Here is a 19659-nt window from a genome sequence, read left to right as displayed (position 1 = left end):
AGTTGTGGCTCGCAGACTCTAGAGCACAGGCTCAGTAGTTGTGCCACACGGGCTTAGTTGCTCCGCAGCATGTGGGATCCTCCCAGACCAGGGCTTGAACCCGTGTCCCCTGCAATGGCAGGCAGATTCTTAACCACTGAGCCACCAGGGAAGCCCGCACTATGTATTTTGAAGCTCTGTTGTTAGATAAACTTTCAGAATGGTTACATCCTCTTGATGAATTGAACATTTTATCATTATGATGATCTACTTTATGCCTGGTAATATTTTTTGCTCTAAAATTGACTTTGTCTGATATAATATAGACACAACAGCTTTCTTTTGATTAGTATTTTCATGGTATACCTTTTCCCCCCTCATTTTTTTACTTTTAACCTATTTGTGCTTGTTAAGCAAAGTTCAAAGTGCCTTTTTTGTAGGAAGCATATAGTTAGATCTTGATTTTTTAATCCATTCTGAATACCTCTGCATGTTAACTGGAGTGTTTATAACATTTACATTTAATGTGATTATTAATATAGTTGGCTTAAATCTACGGTCCTGTTGTTTTCTCTGTACATCTATTTTTTTGTTCCTTTTTTCCTCCTTTTTCTCCTTTTTAAAATAAATTTATTTTTATGATTCTACTTTACCTCCCTTTTGACTTATTACAATTATTTGTGTTATTTTAAGTGGTTGCTTTAGGATCTATAGTATATACATCTTTAAAGTATCACAATCTACTGTCAAGTGGTATTGTACCACTTCATGTATATTAGAAGAATCTTGCACAGTATACTTCCATTTCTCCACTTTTGGCCTTTGTGCTATTGCGGACATACATTTTACTACTACATGTTACAAATCCCACAGTATATGGTATTTTTGCTTTACATAGCCAATTATCTTCTAAAAGAGATTTAAATAGTGAGGCAAAATGACTTTATATTTACCTGCATAGTTACCATTTCTGGTGCTCTTTATTCTTTTATATAGATCCTGACGGCCCTCTGGTATTATTTTCTGTTGGTTTGAGGGACTGTCTTCAGTATTTCTTGAAATACTGGTTTGCTGGTGATGAATTCTTTTAGCTTTTGCATGTCTGAAAAATAATCTTTTCTTTCAAAACAAATTTATTTATTTATTTATTTTTGGCTGCACTGGATCTTCATTGCTGCGCACGGGCTTTCTCTAGTTGCGGCGAGCGGGGTCTGCTCTTCGTTGCGGTGCACAAGCTTCTCATTGCGGTGCTTCTCTTGTCGCCGAGCACGGGCTCTAGGCTCACGGGCTTCAGTAGTTGTGGCGCACAGGCTTAGTTGCTCCACAGCATGTGGGATCTTCCTGGACCAGGGCTCAAACCCATGGCCCCTGCGTTGGCAAGCGGATTCTTAACTGTGCCACTAGGGAAGTCCCTGAAAAAAAATCTTCATCTGTGCTTTAGAAAGATATTTTCACTGTGCAAAGAGTCCTTAGTTGGACAGTTTTTTTTTTCTTTTATTGCTTTAAAGATATCCCACTGTATTCTAGCTTGCATTGTTTCCAAAATCTGATGTCATCCTTAAGTTTGTTCTTCTGTTTTTTTCCTCCAGCTGATTTTAATGTTTTTTAATTTTTCACTGGTTTTAAGCAATTTGGTTATGATATGCCTTGGTGTAAGTTTCTTCTTGTTTCCTGTGCTAGAAGTTAGATTCTTGGATTTGTGGGTTTACAGTTTGCATCATAGTTGGAAATTTTGCAACCATTATTTCTTCAACTGTTTTTTGTAATGTCTCTGCCGCCTTTGGGGATTCTGACTACACATACGTTCAGCTGCTTGAAGTTGTCTGGCAGCTCACTGATGATCTGTTCTTTTTTTTTTTTTTAAAGTCTTTTTCTCTTTGTGTTTCATTTTGGGGAGTTTCTACTGCTATGTCTTCAAGTTCACTAATCTTTTTCTCTGTAATGACTAATCTGTTATTAATCCCTCCCAGTGTGTTTTTCATTTCAGGCATTGTAGTTTTCATCTCTAGAAGTTTTATGTGGTCTTTTTATATCTTCCATGTCTGTACTTATCATGCTCAATCCTTCCTCTAGCCTCCTGAACATATGGAATACAGTTATATTACTTTTTAAAAAGTCCTTGTGTACTACTTCTGTTATCTGCACAATTTCTGGGTTGACTTTGATGAACTGAGTTTTCTTTTCAGTCTGGGTCTATTTTCCTGCTTCTTTGAATGCCAGGCACTGTGGACTTGAAGCTTTCAGATGCTGGATATTTTTGTATTCCTATAAATATTCTTGAACTTTGCTCTGGGATGCAGTTATTTGGATCAGCTTAATCCTTTTGGGTTTTGCTTTCAAGGTGAGACCAGAGCAGCGTTTAGTCTAGGGTTAATTTTCTCCACTACTGAGGCAAGACCCTTCTTAGTACTCTAACAGACGTCCGATGAATTATGAGGTTTTCCACTGTGGTTGGTAGGAATGGGAACTATTCCCAGCTCTGTATTAGCTTTAAGGATTCTTCCCTATAAGCTTTTCAGGTGGTCTGTACCTAGTCCCACGTGGTTTCCATACATACATGTGCCGATCAGTGTTTTGTACAACTCCAAGTTCTCTCTTTGCCCAGCTTTCACTTCTTGGTGCTCTGCCTTGGGAACTTTACATGCCTTGGTCAGCACCACCACCCCCCCCCCAGCACCCAGCTCAATCTCCTTAAGTCAGGGAGACTATCTGGCTCCAGCTGGGGTCCCCCACCCTGGGCCACTTTCTCCAGACCTTAAGCGGGGGCGAGAGCAGGGCTTACTCTGTTACTTTCCATCTCCAGGGATCACTGCCCTTCATTTCCCACATCTCCTGTAGAAGCCAATCCCCCATCAGCCCAACCTCCTGTTAGTTAATAATTCTATATATGAAATTTTCCAACCCTGGCTCCCTGAAAACTTTGAAAAACCACCATATCAAATTTTTTTCTTTAAATGGAAATGCAGCAAAAAACACCTGGCATTTATTTTGGGAGAGGTGGCGAGACCCTTCTAGAAAAAAAATTATAGTAAGAGAGAGGATGCTAGGGGCAAGAGTTGTTTCTCTTTTCTCTTCAAGAGCAGCTTGTATCACAGCCACTTGCTGTCTCTTGTGTCTTTTTACAGCCTCAAATGCCAACTTTGACAGCAGTTAATCTTCCCAAATGCGTCACTGCAGCTGGGTCAGAGCTGGGAAGGAGCCTAGGATGGTCTTTATGTCTTTGACATTGAACCAGCTTGGCCACCACTAATGTTGACTCATCACCACCACCCCCACCACCATGTAGACCAGTGGGATCACAGAGAGACAGATCTCAGCAAAATGGATCATCCCTGGGACTTGCTCTAACAAGAGACACTTAGTCACATTTTGGAGCTCAGTCTCACGTAGGTGATATTGGTAACATCTTCTTTTTCAGAGAGTGGCCCAAATCCGCTGAAAGATTTTTCAGTCATCAAGGGAAAATTCCAGTGTGTTCTCTGTTTTGCACTTTGTTGACTAAGGGAGGGAAATTATTCTAATGTATGTTAGAAGTCTTATCAAGAAGGAATATAACAAAAACATGTTTCCCACTATTTCTTGTCCAAAATACCCTTGTGGTGTCAAAATCAAATAAAAACACCCCCATAATCCGAGCACATGGACAAAACTGTCATTTGCATTTTTCCATGGATGAGTAGTGGGATTTAATTTACAATTCAGGAAATCTTCATATTCTCAGTTAAACATTCTACCCAATTCCTTTTTTTTTCATATTTATTTTTATTTATTTATTTAGCCTGCACCAGGTCTTAGTTGCAGCACGCAAGATCTTTTAGTTGCGGCATGCGGACTCTTAGTTGTGGCATGCGTGCGGGATCTATTTCCCCGACCTGGGAGTGAACCTGGGGGCATTGGGAGTGCACAGTCTCACCCACTGGACCTCCAGGGAAGTCCCTCTACCCAATTCCTTGATTCGTGCTTATTAGAATTTTAAAAATCTTTACTGTGAATAAAAGCAGATGCCTCTAGAAAACAAATTTATGGTTACCAAAGAGGATACCGGGGGGCGGGGAGGGTGGATAAATTAGGAATTTGGGGTTAACGTATACACACTACTATATATAAAGTAAGGAAACGACAAGGATCTACTGTATATCACAGTGAAATCTACTCAGTATCTTATAATAACCAATAATGGAAAAGAATCTGAAAACGAATATATATAAATGTAAAAAACGAACCAACCAACCAAACAAACAAAAAAACTACCTGTATACAACATTAGAGACATTTGATTACTTATTGTGAATAACATTCATGGAAATCTCACTTTGTGATCACATCTTACTTATCTTCTTCAAGAAATATCTTATTAGATTAAAAACAGACAAACAGAAAACCCAGATGCCTCCTCTAATGGGATTGTAGTTTTAGTTTTGGTAATTGATCATTAAGAAACATCCAAATGATCAAAAGTAATTATTACGCCAGAAATGCGTTTAAATGAATTTCTGTTTTCTTGTGATAATATCTACATACATTTGAAGTACAGTGACAGACAGACAGAAGGAGGAGACACCGAGTTCATTCCAGCTACAGGGAAGGCTTGGGGGTCACACTCCAAGCCCAGCACTGAGGCTGGGAACCACACAGTTTGGTCAACACCCACATGAGGGTTGCTGAAAAAAATTGGTTACAGGACAGTTTTTGAATTTTCTTTGGAATTCAGTTGCCTGTGCCCTCCCCTCCTTATGCTGGTTAATGAAGTCTCATGAGTGGACCAACACCTTGACCTTGAAGTCAAATAAAAGTTCATGTGGCAAAGTACAGGCTGAATACTAAGGATGCTTTGGTGTTTTATCCAACCCCCAACACACACACACCCTTTTCCCCAATAACTCTTTAGAACCTACTAATAATTTTCTTTCGTTTATTGCGTGGATTGCTTAAGCATTGTGGTCTTTCTTTTTTCTAATGCAGAACGAGCCAGAGAAGAGTTAACACTGGATTTAAAATACAAAGCTGAGTCTGACAGGGCTGCCAAGGTCAGCAGGCTCGCTGGCATCCATATAGGGAGCATTGTTTGGACAAGTTAGGGCTGTGAGTGTGGATTGGACTTAATCTGCTCGGACCACAAAGAAGTTTCTGAGGAGGTGCCTTTCTCTGTGAGATACCCTGTTGCAGTTGTTAAAGCATGGCGGTTGTCATATCCTTATTAACTTGAGAGTCTTTGCTCTGCACAGATCACTCACCATGTAAATTCCTTCACTGAAGGCTCTGGAATGGTGATCTATCTCACAGTGCAGGAGTCAACCTAAGTGAGCAGTTATGGCGTCCGTTAAAAATATATTTTGTATTCATCTCATTGTTGACTTAAAGAAAATGCACAACGTGAGAGTTGTGGGGTAGGTTTTTTGTTGTTGTTTTTAATTATTTTTATAATTTTTAAAAATTTATTTATTTTATTATTTATTTATTTTTGGCAGTGTTGGGTTTTCGTTGCTGTGCGCGGGCTTTCTCTAGTTGCGGCGAGCAGGGGCTACTCTTCATTGTGGTGCACAGGCTTCTCATTGCGGTGGCTTCTCTCATTGCGGAGTACGGGCTCTAGGTGTGCGGGCTTCAGTAGTTGTAGCGGATGGGCTCAGTAGTTGTGGCTTGCGGGCTCTAGAGCGCAGGCTCAGTAGTTGTGGCGCACGGGCTTAGTTGCTCCACGGCATGTGGGATCTTCCTGGAGCAGGGCTCGAACCCGTGTCCCCTGCATTGGCAGGCGGATTCTTAACCACTGCACCACCAGGGAAGTCCCGTGGGTTAGGTTTTATTTGGGGCAAAATGAGGACGACAGCCTGGGAGACAGCCTCTCAGAGAGCTCTGAGGAACTGCTCCGAAGGGGTGGGGGGAAGGTCAGTGTTACACAGGATTTTGGTGAAGGGGGTGCGTGCAGTCAAGCAGTCTCAGCAGAAGGCCGCTGCTGGTCACGAGGAGCAGCTGTCTCCGTTCACGATCTTAGTGCTTTTCTAGATCTGAGGAGGTGCAAGACATGGGCTCATAAAACCTCCTCCTGAAAAATATCTCAGTCTCTGGAGGCCTGTTCTGCCAGTTTTCCCCAGAGCACAGAGGGCCTCATTCCTGATCTCCACCCTGAACTCCTTTCAGCGGGTGTCGAAGGTCAGTGGTCGCAGCAGATTCTGAATCAATTGTGAAGGAGGTGGCTGGAGTCAGAGAGGGAGAAGGAAGCCAGCTTGAACCCTGGCGAGGCTGGACTGGAGGAAGAGCCAACCAGGGGCTTGGCATACTGTGCCTGGAATCAAGTCCCACCAGCGCCAGGCTGTGTGCGAGGGCAGGCTGCCCTGAAGGGTGGGGAGGCAGGCAGCGGGGAGAGGGGCTGCACTGTGGGTGAGCTCATCTCAGTGACCCTGAACACCTTAACTCCCACCCATGGGAAGACTGAACCTACGGGGGGCTGCCTTCCCCATCTAACCAATCAGAGAAGCCTTGCTTCCTGGGGCGACGACCCGAAAGGAGTGGAGAATAGGGCAGAAGTGTCAGACTTCTCTGAGAACTCAGAAGTGTCAGAAAAGCCCCTAATTTGTGGGCCACGGCATGGTGCAGAAGCCGAGGGGCACCCACAGCCCCCGTGCCCCTCACCCCAGCCCCAGCCGTTAGCCGTGCTTGAGGACAGGTAGTCCCCGGGGTCTGTGGTCTAACTTGCTGGATCTCCCTCGGCCCCATGCTTTCCTTTTCCAGAAACTGCAGCAGAATGCAGAATGAGTAACAGAGACGATGTTCTGTGGGGACACCTTATCATCTTTTGAATTAGGCTAATTTATGAAAATTACAAATCATTCGCAGACTTCTGTGCTTTATAATTAATAACAAATCCCTTGCAGTGTACCCCCTAACTTATCAGACCCACCAGTGAGCAAAGGGACCTGTGGTTGAGGAGTGCTGCCTTAACCTCATTTCTTTGGCAGAGGTATTTAAACAAAAGTACTTTGCCTTTCCTGGGCCTCAGTTTCTTCATTCCTGTCAAATGAGAGGTTTGGACTCATAGATCACTAGAGTGCTGTGACTGTATGGAAGAAAAGAACTTTCCTCATCTTCAAGTCAAACAACCAGGATTTGGGAGCATTTCTGCATATCTAGTATCCTTGATTTGCGTTTAGTTGTATTTGTCCATCCGTCCATCCATCCATCCATCCATCCATCCACTCATGCATTCATATATTCAATGTTTGCAGTATGGCAAGCACTGGAGATACAATATTGAAAAGAGGCAAGACCCAGTCTCCATTATACTCCAGTGGGAGAAATGGTCATCCTTTCTGATGGCAGCTGTGACTAGTGCCCTCACTGTGTAGGGCTGTAGAAGGAGAGCTGATCCCAGAGGCCAGTCCAGGGAGGTTTCATCGAAAAGTGAAGATTGGGGCTGAGATATGCAGGGAGAAGCAGGAGGGCTCCAGCTCCAGGAAAATGCACGGATGGGGAGCTCTGCGTGGGACGAAGCCGGAGAGGTAGGCTGGGGGCACAGCTGATTGCAAAGTGAAGCCACCACCGGAGAGTCTTCCCATGAGGGTGACAGGGTCAGGCTTTCATTTCTAAGCCATTGCTCTGCCTGCAGCCTGGAGAAGAGAATGCAGGGGCCAGAGTGGGTGGGAGAAGAGGCTGCTGCATCGGTCCAGGAGAGGCGAGGCCAGCAAGCACAGGGAAGCAGGAGACAGCAGGGTCCTGGAGCCAGGCGGGGCTCGATCTTGCTTTGCCGTGGGAGCTCCGCGTGCGACCCGGGTCTGGTCTTGAACCTCTCTGTGAATATTTCCTCATTTGTGCAGTGGGGGGCATCCGCTCTGCCTGGCTACTGTGTGGATTAAATGTAATCATAACTGAAGCGCTCAGCACGGGCTTGGCCTTAGTAAACGCTCAGTCAGCGGCGACTCTCCATCCTGACGACTTTGCTTTATGGTTTTGCTGCTTCCCTTAAAGCCTGGTAGTGCAGGGGCATGCTTGTTTTTCCCTCCACCAGCCTCCTTCCCCTTTTTAAGCATTCCTACTTGGCCTGAGCGTGTGTCTTCAGAGCTATTCATTCAGGAACCCATCTGGATGTGATTGTCTCCAGCTAGGATGGTGGGGAGGACATTTTCTGCATCTCCATCCTCTGCTTAGACCTTCGCTGCAGCAAATCACCCCTCCTCCCAGGTCTCTGCACCCCATGCCTCGCGCTTTCTTGGCTGGGGACGGCTGGTCGGCACCGGGGAGGCTGTGCCCTCCCCTCCTCAATTCAAAGGCTGTGCCCACTTTGGGCTGAAAGCCTTCCATTGAGAACACGCTGCCCAGCCCACAAGAGCTCGCCTTTGGATTCTGAGCTGAACCTCCATCCTGCACACTGTGATTCAATCTTGAAGCACAAAAGGACATTATGGAAGCTTCCATTAACGCAGAGCCCTCACAGATGAGTTCTTAGAATTTTTCCTGCCCTTGGGCAAATCTGCTCCTGGTGAGTGGCTTTAATCTGGTTTTAAAAATTGGCTTCTGATGGGCAATCACAGAGATTGCTGGTGCCCAGCTTAGGCGAAATAAACCAAGGCTGGGTCCTTATTTTGAATGGAGTCGTATGCTCATACTCTGGGAGATGTGTTCCTGGTTGCTGTCTCCAAAGACCTGCAGGTTTTCAAGGTGCCCAGATTGAGTGAATTTGTCATCTCGTCCCCAGATGGTCCTGACTTCAGGCAGCCTGAAGGGAAGCCGCACACTCTCCTGAGCTAGCAGCTGCTTTGTCTGTTTTGTTACCAGCGCAGAGGGGCTGTGTTCTGCGCTTCTTGAGCAAGCAGGCATCAACAGGAGCCCTTCATTTATGAATTACACACCATTGATCTCATCAGCTACTAAACCATTTGACACCCTAGTTAAAGATTGAGACACAATTCAGTGTAAAGTGCTTATTAAAAGGAAAATGGCCAGATTCAAGAGTGCAGAGTTGCTGGTTCTGGAACAATCCATTGATTTCCAGAAATGCTGCTCTGCAGAGGCCAGGCCAAGGCACGTTACCTGCACACCTGGTGGTTTCACACGTGTCAGTCAGCATGGGGCCAGGGCTCTCCATGGGTGCGTCCGTCCTCATGACCATGTGAGGATTGGAGGGATTCCCATAACTTACCCTCTGGGTTTTCTCTTCTTTGCTCTTGTCAACCTTGCTTTTGGTCTGAAAATGCTAATCTGGTTGAGATAGTAGCCAACTCTCTCTCTTGGGTCCATCTGAAATTTTTTCAATGTCATATGTGCAGGAACAAGCATTAAGTCAGGACAACTAGTGTGGTGACATGTGTACACACCTCCTTCAAGGATGTCATGTGATGTCATGTACATTTCATAGGTGAGGGGCTTGGCGAGAGGCTGGAATGGAGCCGGGTAAAGAGACTTTTGCCCTCTGTCTCAGTTTGTTCAGCCTGCTATAAAAATACCATAGACTGGATGGCTTAACGACAGACATTTATTTCTTGTGGTTCTGGAGGCTGGAAATCTAACATCAAGGTGCCAGCAGATTCTATGTCTGGTGAGGGTCCATTTTCGAGTTCACAGATTGGACGCCTCCTCTCTGCGTCCTTACAAGGCAGAAGGGGCAAGGAAACTCTCTCGGGTCTCTTCTATAAGGGCACTAATCCCTTCATGGGGGCTCCACCTTCCTGACTTAATCACCTCCCAAAGACCCCATCTCCTAATACCATCACCTTGGGGATTAGTTTTCAACATTTGAATTTTGGGGACACAGACATTGTCCCCCTCCATGGAAGTTTTTATTTTTGGAGGCAGCATAGAGTGAATAAGAAGATTATGGCCCAACAGATTCAAGCTTAACCCCTCTGTTCTCGGGGTTCTTATCTACAAAATGGCAGTGATAATATCCATCTTGCATGGCTACTGGTAGGGCTCAATGAGATAATCCATGTAAAGCACTGATGTCCAATAAATTTCATCCATTATTATTTTCCCAGCTTTTCATTTTGGAAATTTTGAAACCTTAAAAATGTTGAAAGGATAGTACAATAAATGCCCAATATACCTATTGTATTAGTCTGTTCACACTGCCATAAGAGAAGACCACAGACTGGGTGGCTTCAGTGACAGAAATGTAGTTTTTCAGTTAGGGAATTCCAAGGTTAGGGGGCTGGAGGGTTGGTTTCTGGGAGACCTTTCTTCCTGGCTTGCAGATGGGACCTTCTTGCTGCATCTGCTCATGGCCTTCTTGTCTATGTGAGCGACTCCTGGTGTCCCTGCCTCTTCTTATAAGGACTTCAGTCTTACTGAATTAGGACCTCCCTCTTACGACCTCACTTAACCGTAATTAACCTCCTTAAAGGCCCCGTGTCCAAATACAGTCACATGATAGATTAGGACTTCAACATATGGATTTTTAGATGGACACAATTCAGTCCATAAAACATATTTCTAAATTTGAACAGAAATGTACTTCATCTTCCCACTATATGCATCTCTCATAAACGAACGTATATGCGCTGCCCTGCACGGAAAGATAGGATTTTGGTAGTGGACACGTAGAATAAAATCTTTCCTCTGGTCGTATCCAAAACACTGTGGGTCTATGAATATGTGGATGTGTGTGTATGTAATAGTTACAAGAAGATGCCATAAATTTTCCTCCCTGTAATAATTTCAAAGAACATGGTAAAAGCCTTAGAAAAGCCATACTTCTGTTAACTTTGCCTTGAGCAATTTCTTTTGATACTGAAAGATACATGATCATAAAAGTATATAGAATCACAGCTATGTAAAAATAACAAAAATTGCACCCCCTAAAGAGTTGCATAGGAAGAAAAGGAAATTCACTAGAACACTTCAGGTGGCAAGCATTTTTTCTACATTTTCAAACTTTTGTCTTGGCCGTATATTGCTTTTAAATTTAAAAAATACACCTCATTAAAACTATACAGAATTGAGAAACACAGTCTAAATATGGGATGTGATAAGCTATTTTACAGTAACTGGATAGTTAATGATCTATAGCAAGTCCCTGACTCTGAGCCATATGCCCCCAAGTTTCCTGCATGTTCACAGTTTTCCTTTACACACTGTACAGCAAAGTAATTTCAAGCTGAGACACATATGGGTATGAAGGTAATTCAGCTCCCAGGAATTTTATATGTAGTTCATATGCAGAAATTCCACAGCTAAATAGAATTGATTTTTGGATCATGCCTCACAGTACCACCCGCTGAATGTAAAGAATCGAGTTAACTGTTTGCAAGAATAGCTCTTGATTTCAAAGCTTGGCTTTGCCCATTTTTGCCTTTTTCCTGAACATCTAAGGATCCCCAGAAGTGTTCAGGACCTCTCTGTAAACTACAGAGAGCTCATCCAAATTCTCTACCATGGTTTATATTTATTCAAAACCTTCTGAGTTTCCTGCATTGTAGACAATTATGAATTAGTTTCCATATTTCCCCATTCTCTACTGACCAGCATGGAAAGCCTCAGAGTGAATGTTTGAGATTTTCTGCACTAATTTTTGCAGAGAGTGAGGGCACGTGTCATGGTTACAGGTGGGGTGGGATTGGGGGGTGTCTCTTCATGGAGAGGAACGAGATGCACGAGGCTGGTGTGTGTTGTGTCCTTTGGTGGGGAGAGGTGTGCAGTGATTCTGCCTGGGCTGTGGCTCTGTCCTTGGCATCCATGAGAACTGATAAAACAATAAATGTTTTCATTGTTGGCAGCGTCGGGCATGGAGGTTCCTGCTCCACTTCTGAAGGTGCTGCCAGCCGGTATCCCTGCATCATGTCCCCAGAGGTGACTGAGCCGAGGAAGCACCCACAGGAAGCCACGGGCCAAGAAGATTCTCCACTGCCCAGCCCACCGGAGCCCTGGGAGCAGGGGAGTCCCTTGGCCTCCGTGCCCTTTGCTGAGGGTGCCCCGGAAGGTTGCTTGGCAAGCCCAGCAGCGGAACCTGAAGATTGTCCCCTGGCTCAACACCCCCAGAGGGAACCTTCCCCAAATGCCCCAGGATACGCCCCAGCAGCCTTTGTCCCTGGGATGGACAGCTCTACTCAGCGTAGGGTGGTTGCAATCGCCCCCAGCGCCGGAAGAGAGAGAGGACCGAAGGAAGAGGAGGGGCGGAAACTGTCTTCCTCCATTTCCATTGGCCAGGTGCCGGGAATTTCAGCAGCTGCTCCTCGAGAGCCGATGACGGTGCAGCTGTGTGGAGAGGATGGCTGGCCTGGTGGTTTTGAGTCCCAAGGGAAAGAGGCTGCAGGTGGCTTTCCCCTGCCAGAGTCTGCGCGGGGAGCCCCCATGGCCCCTGCTGCAGCCCGACCAGGCCAAGAGAGCTCAGCCGGCCTGGAAGAATCCCCCCCAGAACCCGAGAACCCGACCCTGCGAGATCCAGCCCCTAAATGCCAAGTGGAGGGGCCGCCTCAGGACTTCACCGATGACTCGGGGGCGCTCAGGGCCTGCCCTCCCAGCGGGAGTGCTCCAGGGGCGACCCAAGGAGCAGGAGCGAAGGTCGCTGCCGGGGAAAGCTGCCCGCGGCAAGTGGGAGTGCATCCGCCGCCCACAGAGCTGCCCTGGGAGTCTCTGGGTCCTGCCCTGGCCCCGGGGGCCAAGGACTCTTGGGAGGAGACTCTGGATGCCCCTGATGCTCGGGGTCACTCGCAGACAGGGAGGCAAGGAGCTGAGCCCCGTCAGGCCGTCTGTGTGACGGCAGGTGACCAGCCCGAGGGGGGCCTGCTTGTGAGCCCCGAGCCCGCCCCACACGCGGCGACTGAGGAAACGGACCCAGCTTCAAGCCTCACTTCACAGCCAGCTGCTCGGGCCTCTGCTGCTGCAGAACAGCCCAGAGAGATGATTTCCGATGCTGAGAGGCCCGTTGCTACAGAGCGGGCAGAAGCAGGGTTGGCAGGACAGGAGAAGCACGCATCAGACCTCGGAGGAGAGGGAGCGGGTCCCGAAGGCGGCCCCGGAGAGGTTCCTCTCCCTTCACCCCCGGAGGAGAGGGAAGAGCTCTGGAATAGGGAGCAAAGCCACGAGGTCCAGCAAGGGCTTCTGCCTCTTCCCCCTCCCGGCGCATCAGATGAAAATGCCAGAAGGTCACTGGGGCCAAAGGATGAAGGCAAAGCCCCCGAGGGTCCAGCTGTGGCTACGGAAAGCAGACAACCTGGGGCCGACCCTAGAGGACAGGAGGCAGCCCCAGAGCCCCCCGAGGGTGCAGATCCTGGGAACCTTCAGGGAGAGCAACCCGAAGCCTGTGGCTGCAAGCCTGACCCAAAGGGGGAAAAGGACGAGGTTTCACAGCTAACTGGCGATGTGGAGAGCAACAGCCTTCCCAGCATGGCCTCAGCACAGCCACTCAGAAGGGAGGCCCCCGGGCACGTGGACAGGCCCGGCTCTCCATCAGAAGATGCAGCTTGGAGCTCGGCAGCCTGTGGGATGATGGGAGAAGCCCAAGTGGTCCATGCATCTGCTTCACTGCACCAGCTCCACGAGCAGGATCCCATCCCCCCCTCTGGGCCGGATGGAGCCGGTAAACATGTTTTTCCCGAGGGAGCTGTCTGGGAGGGGCCAGGACTGCAGACCAAGTATCCTGACACCTTTCAGGATGTGGGGGCATTGGGAAGAATGGACCCTCTTCCTGCTTTAGAATCAGAGAAATCGGATTTCCTGTCAACTCCTGCTACAGAGGTCGTCCCCAAAGCCCAGGAGGCGGAGGGCAAATCTGAAATAAAGACGAGGAGCCACCCATCCACGCAGAGGCCGGGCAGCTGTGATGCGGAGGGTTCGGTGACACCACCCCACGCCCATGGGCTGGGGCGTGATGCAGCTGGACAGGAAGTCCACACCGATGGGCCACCTCCCCCTGAGGAGGAGAACTTGGCAGTGGACTGTGGGCTCACGACCCTCAGCCTGGAGCTAGATCAGCAGGAAACCCTGTCCTGCCCGGGGGACAGCGGGATACGAGTGGCTGCAACCGAGAGGCCCTCACTGTGTTCTGAGAACCGTCTCCAGCAGTCCCAAACAGACCCAGAAGCATCCACCTCCGAAACGCTCAGGGAGAAGTCCCAACGGTGCGAAAGCGAGAAAGAGACTTACCCAGGTGATGCAGAGCTTAAGAACCTGGGTGCAGATTCTCCCCAAATCCACACACCTGTGGAACCTCGGGAAGATGTGAGCTTGCCCACTCATGGAGCAAAGGAACAGGCTTCTGAATCAGAACTTCAGAGCGAGCTCCCCCAGGGCAGTCCGTCTGCTGCTCCAAGTTCACCTCCCGGGCACACAGTTGCGGAGAATCGTACGACAGAGCCGCTGGAGTTGTCAGCACCAAAGAGACCGGAGTTGCCTGCACTAGGGGGGAACGGGCAAGAGGGGGAATGCAGTGGCAGTCAGCTGTCCAGGGGCCCACCTCCTGCCGCAGACACCTTACAAGACTCTTCTCTTGCATGTAGCTTGAGCAGAAAGGAAAGTTGCTGTGCTGGACAGGGGCCAAACAAGTCCCAGCAGGAGCTGGTTGATGGGCGGAAAGCTGGCAGCCAGCATGAAGAGGCATGTCTCGGGGATGCAGGCATTTCGGAAGCAGCTGACGCTTGGCCCCCGCTCCAGGACTTGGGTGAGACAGAGAAGGCAAGTGGGAACACAGTGGGGGCCCCGCCTTGTCGGCCTGATTCAGTAGCTCTCCTGAAGGCAGCTCGCTGCCCACCAGCTCCAGCACCTGCCGGCCCCAGAGTCACACCCACCCAGGAGGCCCCAGAGAGAGAGGCCGGGGATGAAACCCAGGAGGGCAGGCGGCAGTCGGGGTTAGCCCCACACAAGGAAATGGAGCATCCCACTGCCACGGATGCAGAGCCCCAGAAGCTTCTTGAAAGTTTCCCATCAGCCGAGGATCAAGGTGCGGGTGGTGGGACTGCTGGGATTGGTGGGAACGCTGACGGAGGAGACCTGGGGACACAGCGGGCTCCGGGGGCGCCAGGAGAAGCTGCTCGGAGTGGGGGCTTCCTCCCAACAGAGCAGTGCCCCTCCCCTGGGGAGGAAGCTTCTACCTGTGCCCTAGGTGAACCCTGCCAAGCTGAGCAGCCCTCCGCCAGCTGCCAGGATGCCTTGCTGCCAGCCGGAGAGCTGGGTGGGATTCCCAGGAGCGAGGTGGATATTTCTGCAGCCCAGGCTGTCCCTGACTCAAAGAGGCTCCTGTCGTCCAGGCCACCAGAAGAGGCTGCCCCTGACACTCCTTACCTGCATATGGAGGGTGCTGCCAGGAAAGGGGCAGAAGACAGTGGCGTGGAAGCTGTTTCACCTCAAGGCCTCAGAGCTCCTGGCGAAAGCCCTTGTCCCACATGGGAGCCCCTGCTTGTCTTGGAAAATGCCTCCTCCACGAAGGTACCGTGTGGCTCCCCTGCCTCCCTCTGGCAACCAGGAGCTGCAGGTGAGGAAATCTCTGCCGTGCCAGCCAGCAGCGGAAGCCCCCAAGCTGCGACCTTTGAGGGACCTGTGGACTCCGTACCCTACCTGGACAGGGTGCCACTTCTGGCCAAGGGAAAGCAGACCGCAGAGGAACAGAAAGGCTCAAGAACTCCCGGGGCAAGTGCCAAGCCCAGTGAACTTTCGGCACACCTTGCCAGTGAGGAGAGCACAGCAGGTGATGCAGTGAGAGAGGAGAGAGAGCGCAGTGGGGAGAGGATGGTAGGCCCTTCCAAGGATCCCAGGAAGGGAGCATCAGCTGGTGTAGACGCAAGCTCCAGGCAGACCAGTATGATCGCTGGGCTCCCTGACTTCAGAGAGCACATCACCAAGATCTTTGAGAAGTCTGTGCTTGGAGCCCTGACTGCCGATCGGCCCCAGAGCACACTGGGAGAAAAGGCAGGAGCTGGGAAGAGTGTGATGGGCAAGGACCTCGCCACGCCAAGCCCAGAGAAGCTTCCAGATGGGACTCAAGGAGTGGCCATCGCCCCTCTCCCCACCACTCCTGCCGGACTCTGGATACAGTCAAAGGAGGAGAAGCAAGAGCTGACTGTAGAGGCTGAGATTTCTCGTCTGGGTCCCCAGGATCCAGCTCCGGAAAAGCTGCCGGGGCCGGCACGGCCAGCTGCAGAGCAGAGCCTGCCAGGTGCCAGCGTGGGGAAGGAAACGAGTGGGCCTCCACAGATGCTGAGAGAAAGCAAGAAGCCAGAGGGGTCTGGGGAAGGCTGGCCGGGGCTTGGGAGCCAGGCCCTCTCCCAGCAGGAAAGCGGCCGGCAGGAAGCAGCTTCGGGTCTGTCTTCACAGGTGACTTCTCCAGAGATTCCCGATGCTGACTTGCAGGTGGCTCCCCAGAGCCATGGAGAAGGGGGCGCAGTTCAAGATGACAGAATTCCTCCTGGAAAACAGCACCAGGAGACATCTAGCCGAGACAGTCAACCCAGAGAAGATGGTGCCCAGGGCTTTTCTCACCCAGGGGCTCTGGGTGACATGTCGGTGCCCACCTCTGCCCAGGGAGCATCTTCTCCCCATGGGATTGTTCCGACTGTGGCCGAGGCCATCAGTGAGGCCTGTACCCCAGACACACTTAGGGGTGAGAGGAGGCATGAAGGTGCTGCTGGGATCTCAGAAACACAGAACGCCCTGGGCACCCAGAGCACCCTGGAGCCACCAGCTGGGGAAGTGGTGGATACTCCCCCGGAGCCCGGCTTGGGAGCAGAAGCAGCTAGGGAAGCAGAGGATGACATCACTTTGAGCACAGCTGAGACCGGGGCACGTGTGTGTGCCCACCTGCCTGAAGCAGGTACTACGAAAATGTTCTCTGGTGCGACTTGTACCTCAGCTCTGCCAGGAAGCCTTGGGGACCCCAGCTGCTGTGAAGGGGCTCTGAGGATGGAGGCTGCAGCCGCCCCGAGCGGGGACAGCCCGGCCGGGTACCCGCAGGCTGCGGGGCAGCCCGGGCCTGAGCCCCCCACTCCTGCTGGCGATGGGAAGGTGCCTGTCTCCTCACCTGCAGAACCTGACGAGATTCGGGACCTGAAGCTGCAAAGCCTGGATCCAGAAGCGCTCGACGCCGAGAGGTACTTACAAGAATAAATTCCTACGGGAATACGGGGTCAGCCTCAAAAGTGGTTCCCACTTGGTTTTAAAAAGTCAATCAAAGAGATGGGTGGTTAGAAGGTAAATTTTCCATATCTAATTGTTGAAATTTACCTGCTCACAATCTCTGGATGTGCTGTGATTCTGAAAAACGTGAGAAGTGCTTTGGAGGCATGGGAGCTGTGTCTGTTTAACGTGTCTTATTCCTTGCCTTGTGTTCTTTTAATTCTTCTAACTGAAACTGTTCGCAAAGCATGAAATGTTTACAGGGTGGCAGTGCACTATAAGGTCACAGGTTATGGTCAATCAGAAGTTTTTCTGGCGTCCAAATACATCTGCCTTTGAATCTGGATTTATTTATGCAGAGTTATGCAGAGAGACCTAACTGATCCCAAGGCATCTCAAAGCCATTTGCTGCCCGAAGCTAATTTTTTCCTGAGATTTTGGTGAAGTAGACACTTAAAGCTTTAACTGGGGAATGGGCTTTTCAGTAGGACATGGAGAAAAATGCCTTTTGAAATATTTATTGCTTCTTTTACTTTATCCCAGAAAGAGCTCTGGGCCCGGCCCATCCACCTTACCTTCGGTTCCCGAGGAGGATGCTCCAACTGTCATGGGCGAGGTCATTTCAGACGAGACCCGAAGTGCGGGCGGAGCAGAAAGGTCAGTGAAAAGGTAGCGGCCTTTGGAGAATCGTGATACGTGCCTTTGGCAGAGACATGCTGGATGTTTTGCAAAGGAGGGTACTGCTAATATATGAGTCTTTATCTAAGAAAGAAACACCTAGTCCCTCCTGTTCTCTATACAGGTAAAGCAGTGGCTAAGATAACTACAAGATCCATTGCTGTTAAAGGAATTGAGTGAGTTGCTTTCATATCTGAGCTTATCTTTGTTTTCCTTACCAGCTTTATTGAGATGTAATTCACAAAGCATATAATTTGCTCATTTAAGGTGTACGATTCAGTGGCTTTTAATATATTCACAGAGTTGTGCAATTATCCCTACAGTCAATTTTAGAACATGGTCATCCCCCACCCCGGCAAAGAAACCCTGCACCCCTTAGACAGCACACCTCACGACTCCCAACCCCCTGAGCCCGACACCTCCTAATCTAGTTCATTACCTTTTGAGGCAAATGGGCTCAACTTTGCTTTAATCTCAAGCAGGAATGTCTAATCACCAGCAGCAGTCACACCCCTCTCAAGATTAGAGGAGGTTCTTCATGACATTTTTTTTTCTTAAATTCCATATATATGTGTTAGCATACGGTATTTGTCTTTTTCTTTCTGACTTTCTTCACTCTGTATGACAGACTCTAGGTCTATCCAGCTCATTACAAATAGCTCAATTTCGTTTCTTTTTATGGCTGAGTACCTAGGGGTAAGGCAGGAATAAAGATGCAGACCTCCTAGAGGACGGACTTGAGGTTATGGGGAGGGGGAAGGGTGAGCTGTGACAGGGCGAGAGAGAGTCATGGACATATACACAGTAACAAACGTAGTAAGGTAGATAGCTAGTGGGAAGCAGCCGCATGGCACAGGGATATTGGCTCGGTGCTTTGTGACAGCCTGGAGGGGTGGGATAGGGAGGGTGGGAGGGAGGGAGACGCAAGAGGGAAGACATATGGGAACATATGTTTATGTATGACTGATTCACTTTGTTATAAAGCAGAAACTAACACACCATTGTAAAGCAATTATACCCCAATAAAGATGTTAAAAAAAAAAAAAAGATTAGAGGAGGACAAATGATAGATGCAACTGCGAATCCCAGACCTTCACACTTTGCAGCATACCTGCCTGTTCTTTTCCTAAGTGAAATGCCACCCTGTTGTGCAACAGCAGCTTCTGGGAGATTTCATCCTCCGGGGGAGAGGGAGATACTGTGGCAAAGACACATTCTGACCAAGCTGTGCAGCATCCTTCGATCTTTGGCTCTTGCAGAGCTCCCCGTGGGTGTGTGTGCGTGTGCGTGTCTGTGTGTGTGTGCAGGCACACGCTTGTGTGAAGCGGAGCGGGGTTGGGCTTTAAATTAGTACCTGTGGCTGGCCAGTGTAGCCTACCAAACAGCTGCAGGCGTTTTGTAAATGATTTATTGCATATTCTACACATGCTGAAAGAATGCATGATCACCTGTTTTTCGAGTCTGAGCACTTCCACCGACACCCAGCTGCCTTTCCTGCCCTTCGAGAGCGACTCTCATAACTCTGGGCCAGTGAGATACGGACGCTGCTGCCGAGACAGATGCAGTTTTAATCTGCATTCGACACTTGTCTCCACTGCTGACTTAGCACAAAATTCCCTGCAGCCCCTGCTCGTATGTATTTTTGACATTCCCAGTTAAAGCGTAGGAAACAATGTCTGACTGGAAAATCCTCCCCTCCCCTCCCCTCCCCTCCCCATAAATGTCATATTAGCTCCTTCTTCAGTCCCTAGATGTTTTATCACCTTCTTGGAGAACAAGAAGATCTCAGGACCAGGCATATAGTAGTAGTTCAATAAGTATTTTATGGCTCTTTGTTTTAATCACTTTAAATTTTAAAATTATAATTTCTAAATTAGTATTAGAAACTTCGTAAGGTATAGAAAAGTATAAAGAAAAGGAGAAGAATCCACAACCACACCAACTAACGATGACTGGTGTTCGTTATGTTAG

At 48.9% G+C, this 19659-nt stretch overlaps 2 protein-coding genes and 1 long non-coding RNA gene across 3 annotated transcripts in view; all 3 read left to right on the top strand.

Annotated features, from left to right (window-relative positions):
* Nucleotides 1–3335, top strand: part of LOC132439562 (uncharacterized) — a 33358-nt gene extending 30023 nt beyond the window's left edge. Inside the window, exon 4 of the long non-coding RNA XR_009522387.1 lies at nt 3105–3335. This is a non-coding gene — a long non-coding RNA (uncharacterized lncRNA). The remainder of the gene's footprint in view (nt 1–3104) is intronic.
* Nucleotides 3336–11640: 8305 nt separating this feature from the next.
* Nucleotides 11641–12671, top strand: LOC138414306 (transforming acidic coiled-coil-containing protein 2-like). Its single transcript, XM_069541527.1, has 2 exons — nt 11641–12626; nt 12668–12671. The coding sequence occupies exons 1-2, from the start codon at nt 11641–11643 to the stop codon at nt 12669–12671; spliced, it is 990 nt and encodes a 329-aa protein (XP_069397628.1).
* Nucleotides 12672–12695: 24 nt separating this feature from the next.
* The window catches only part of LOC132439561 (transforming acidic coiled-coil-containing protein 2), a 141694-nt gene continuing 134730 nt past the window's right edge, over nt 12696–19659 (top strand). The window contains exons 1-2 of the mRNA XM_069541501.1: nt 12696–16985; nt 17554–17667. Coding sequence (XP_069397602.1) covers nt 12805–16985; nt 17554–17667 — 4295 coding nt within the window. The 5' untranslated portion in view covers nt 12696–12804. The remainder of the gene's footprint in view (nt 16986–17553; nt 17668–19659) is intronic.

The sequence above is a fragment of the Delphinus delphis genome, chromosome 16 (assembly GCF_949987515.2).
Source record: "Delphinus delphis chromosome 16, mDelDel1.2, whole genome shotgun sequence".
NCBI lineage: Eukaryota > Metazoa > Chordata > Mammalia > Artiodactyla > Delphinidae > Delphinus > Delphinus delphis.
Note: the sequence above shows the minus strand (reverse complement) of the source record. Positions and strands in the feature narration are given on the sequence as shown.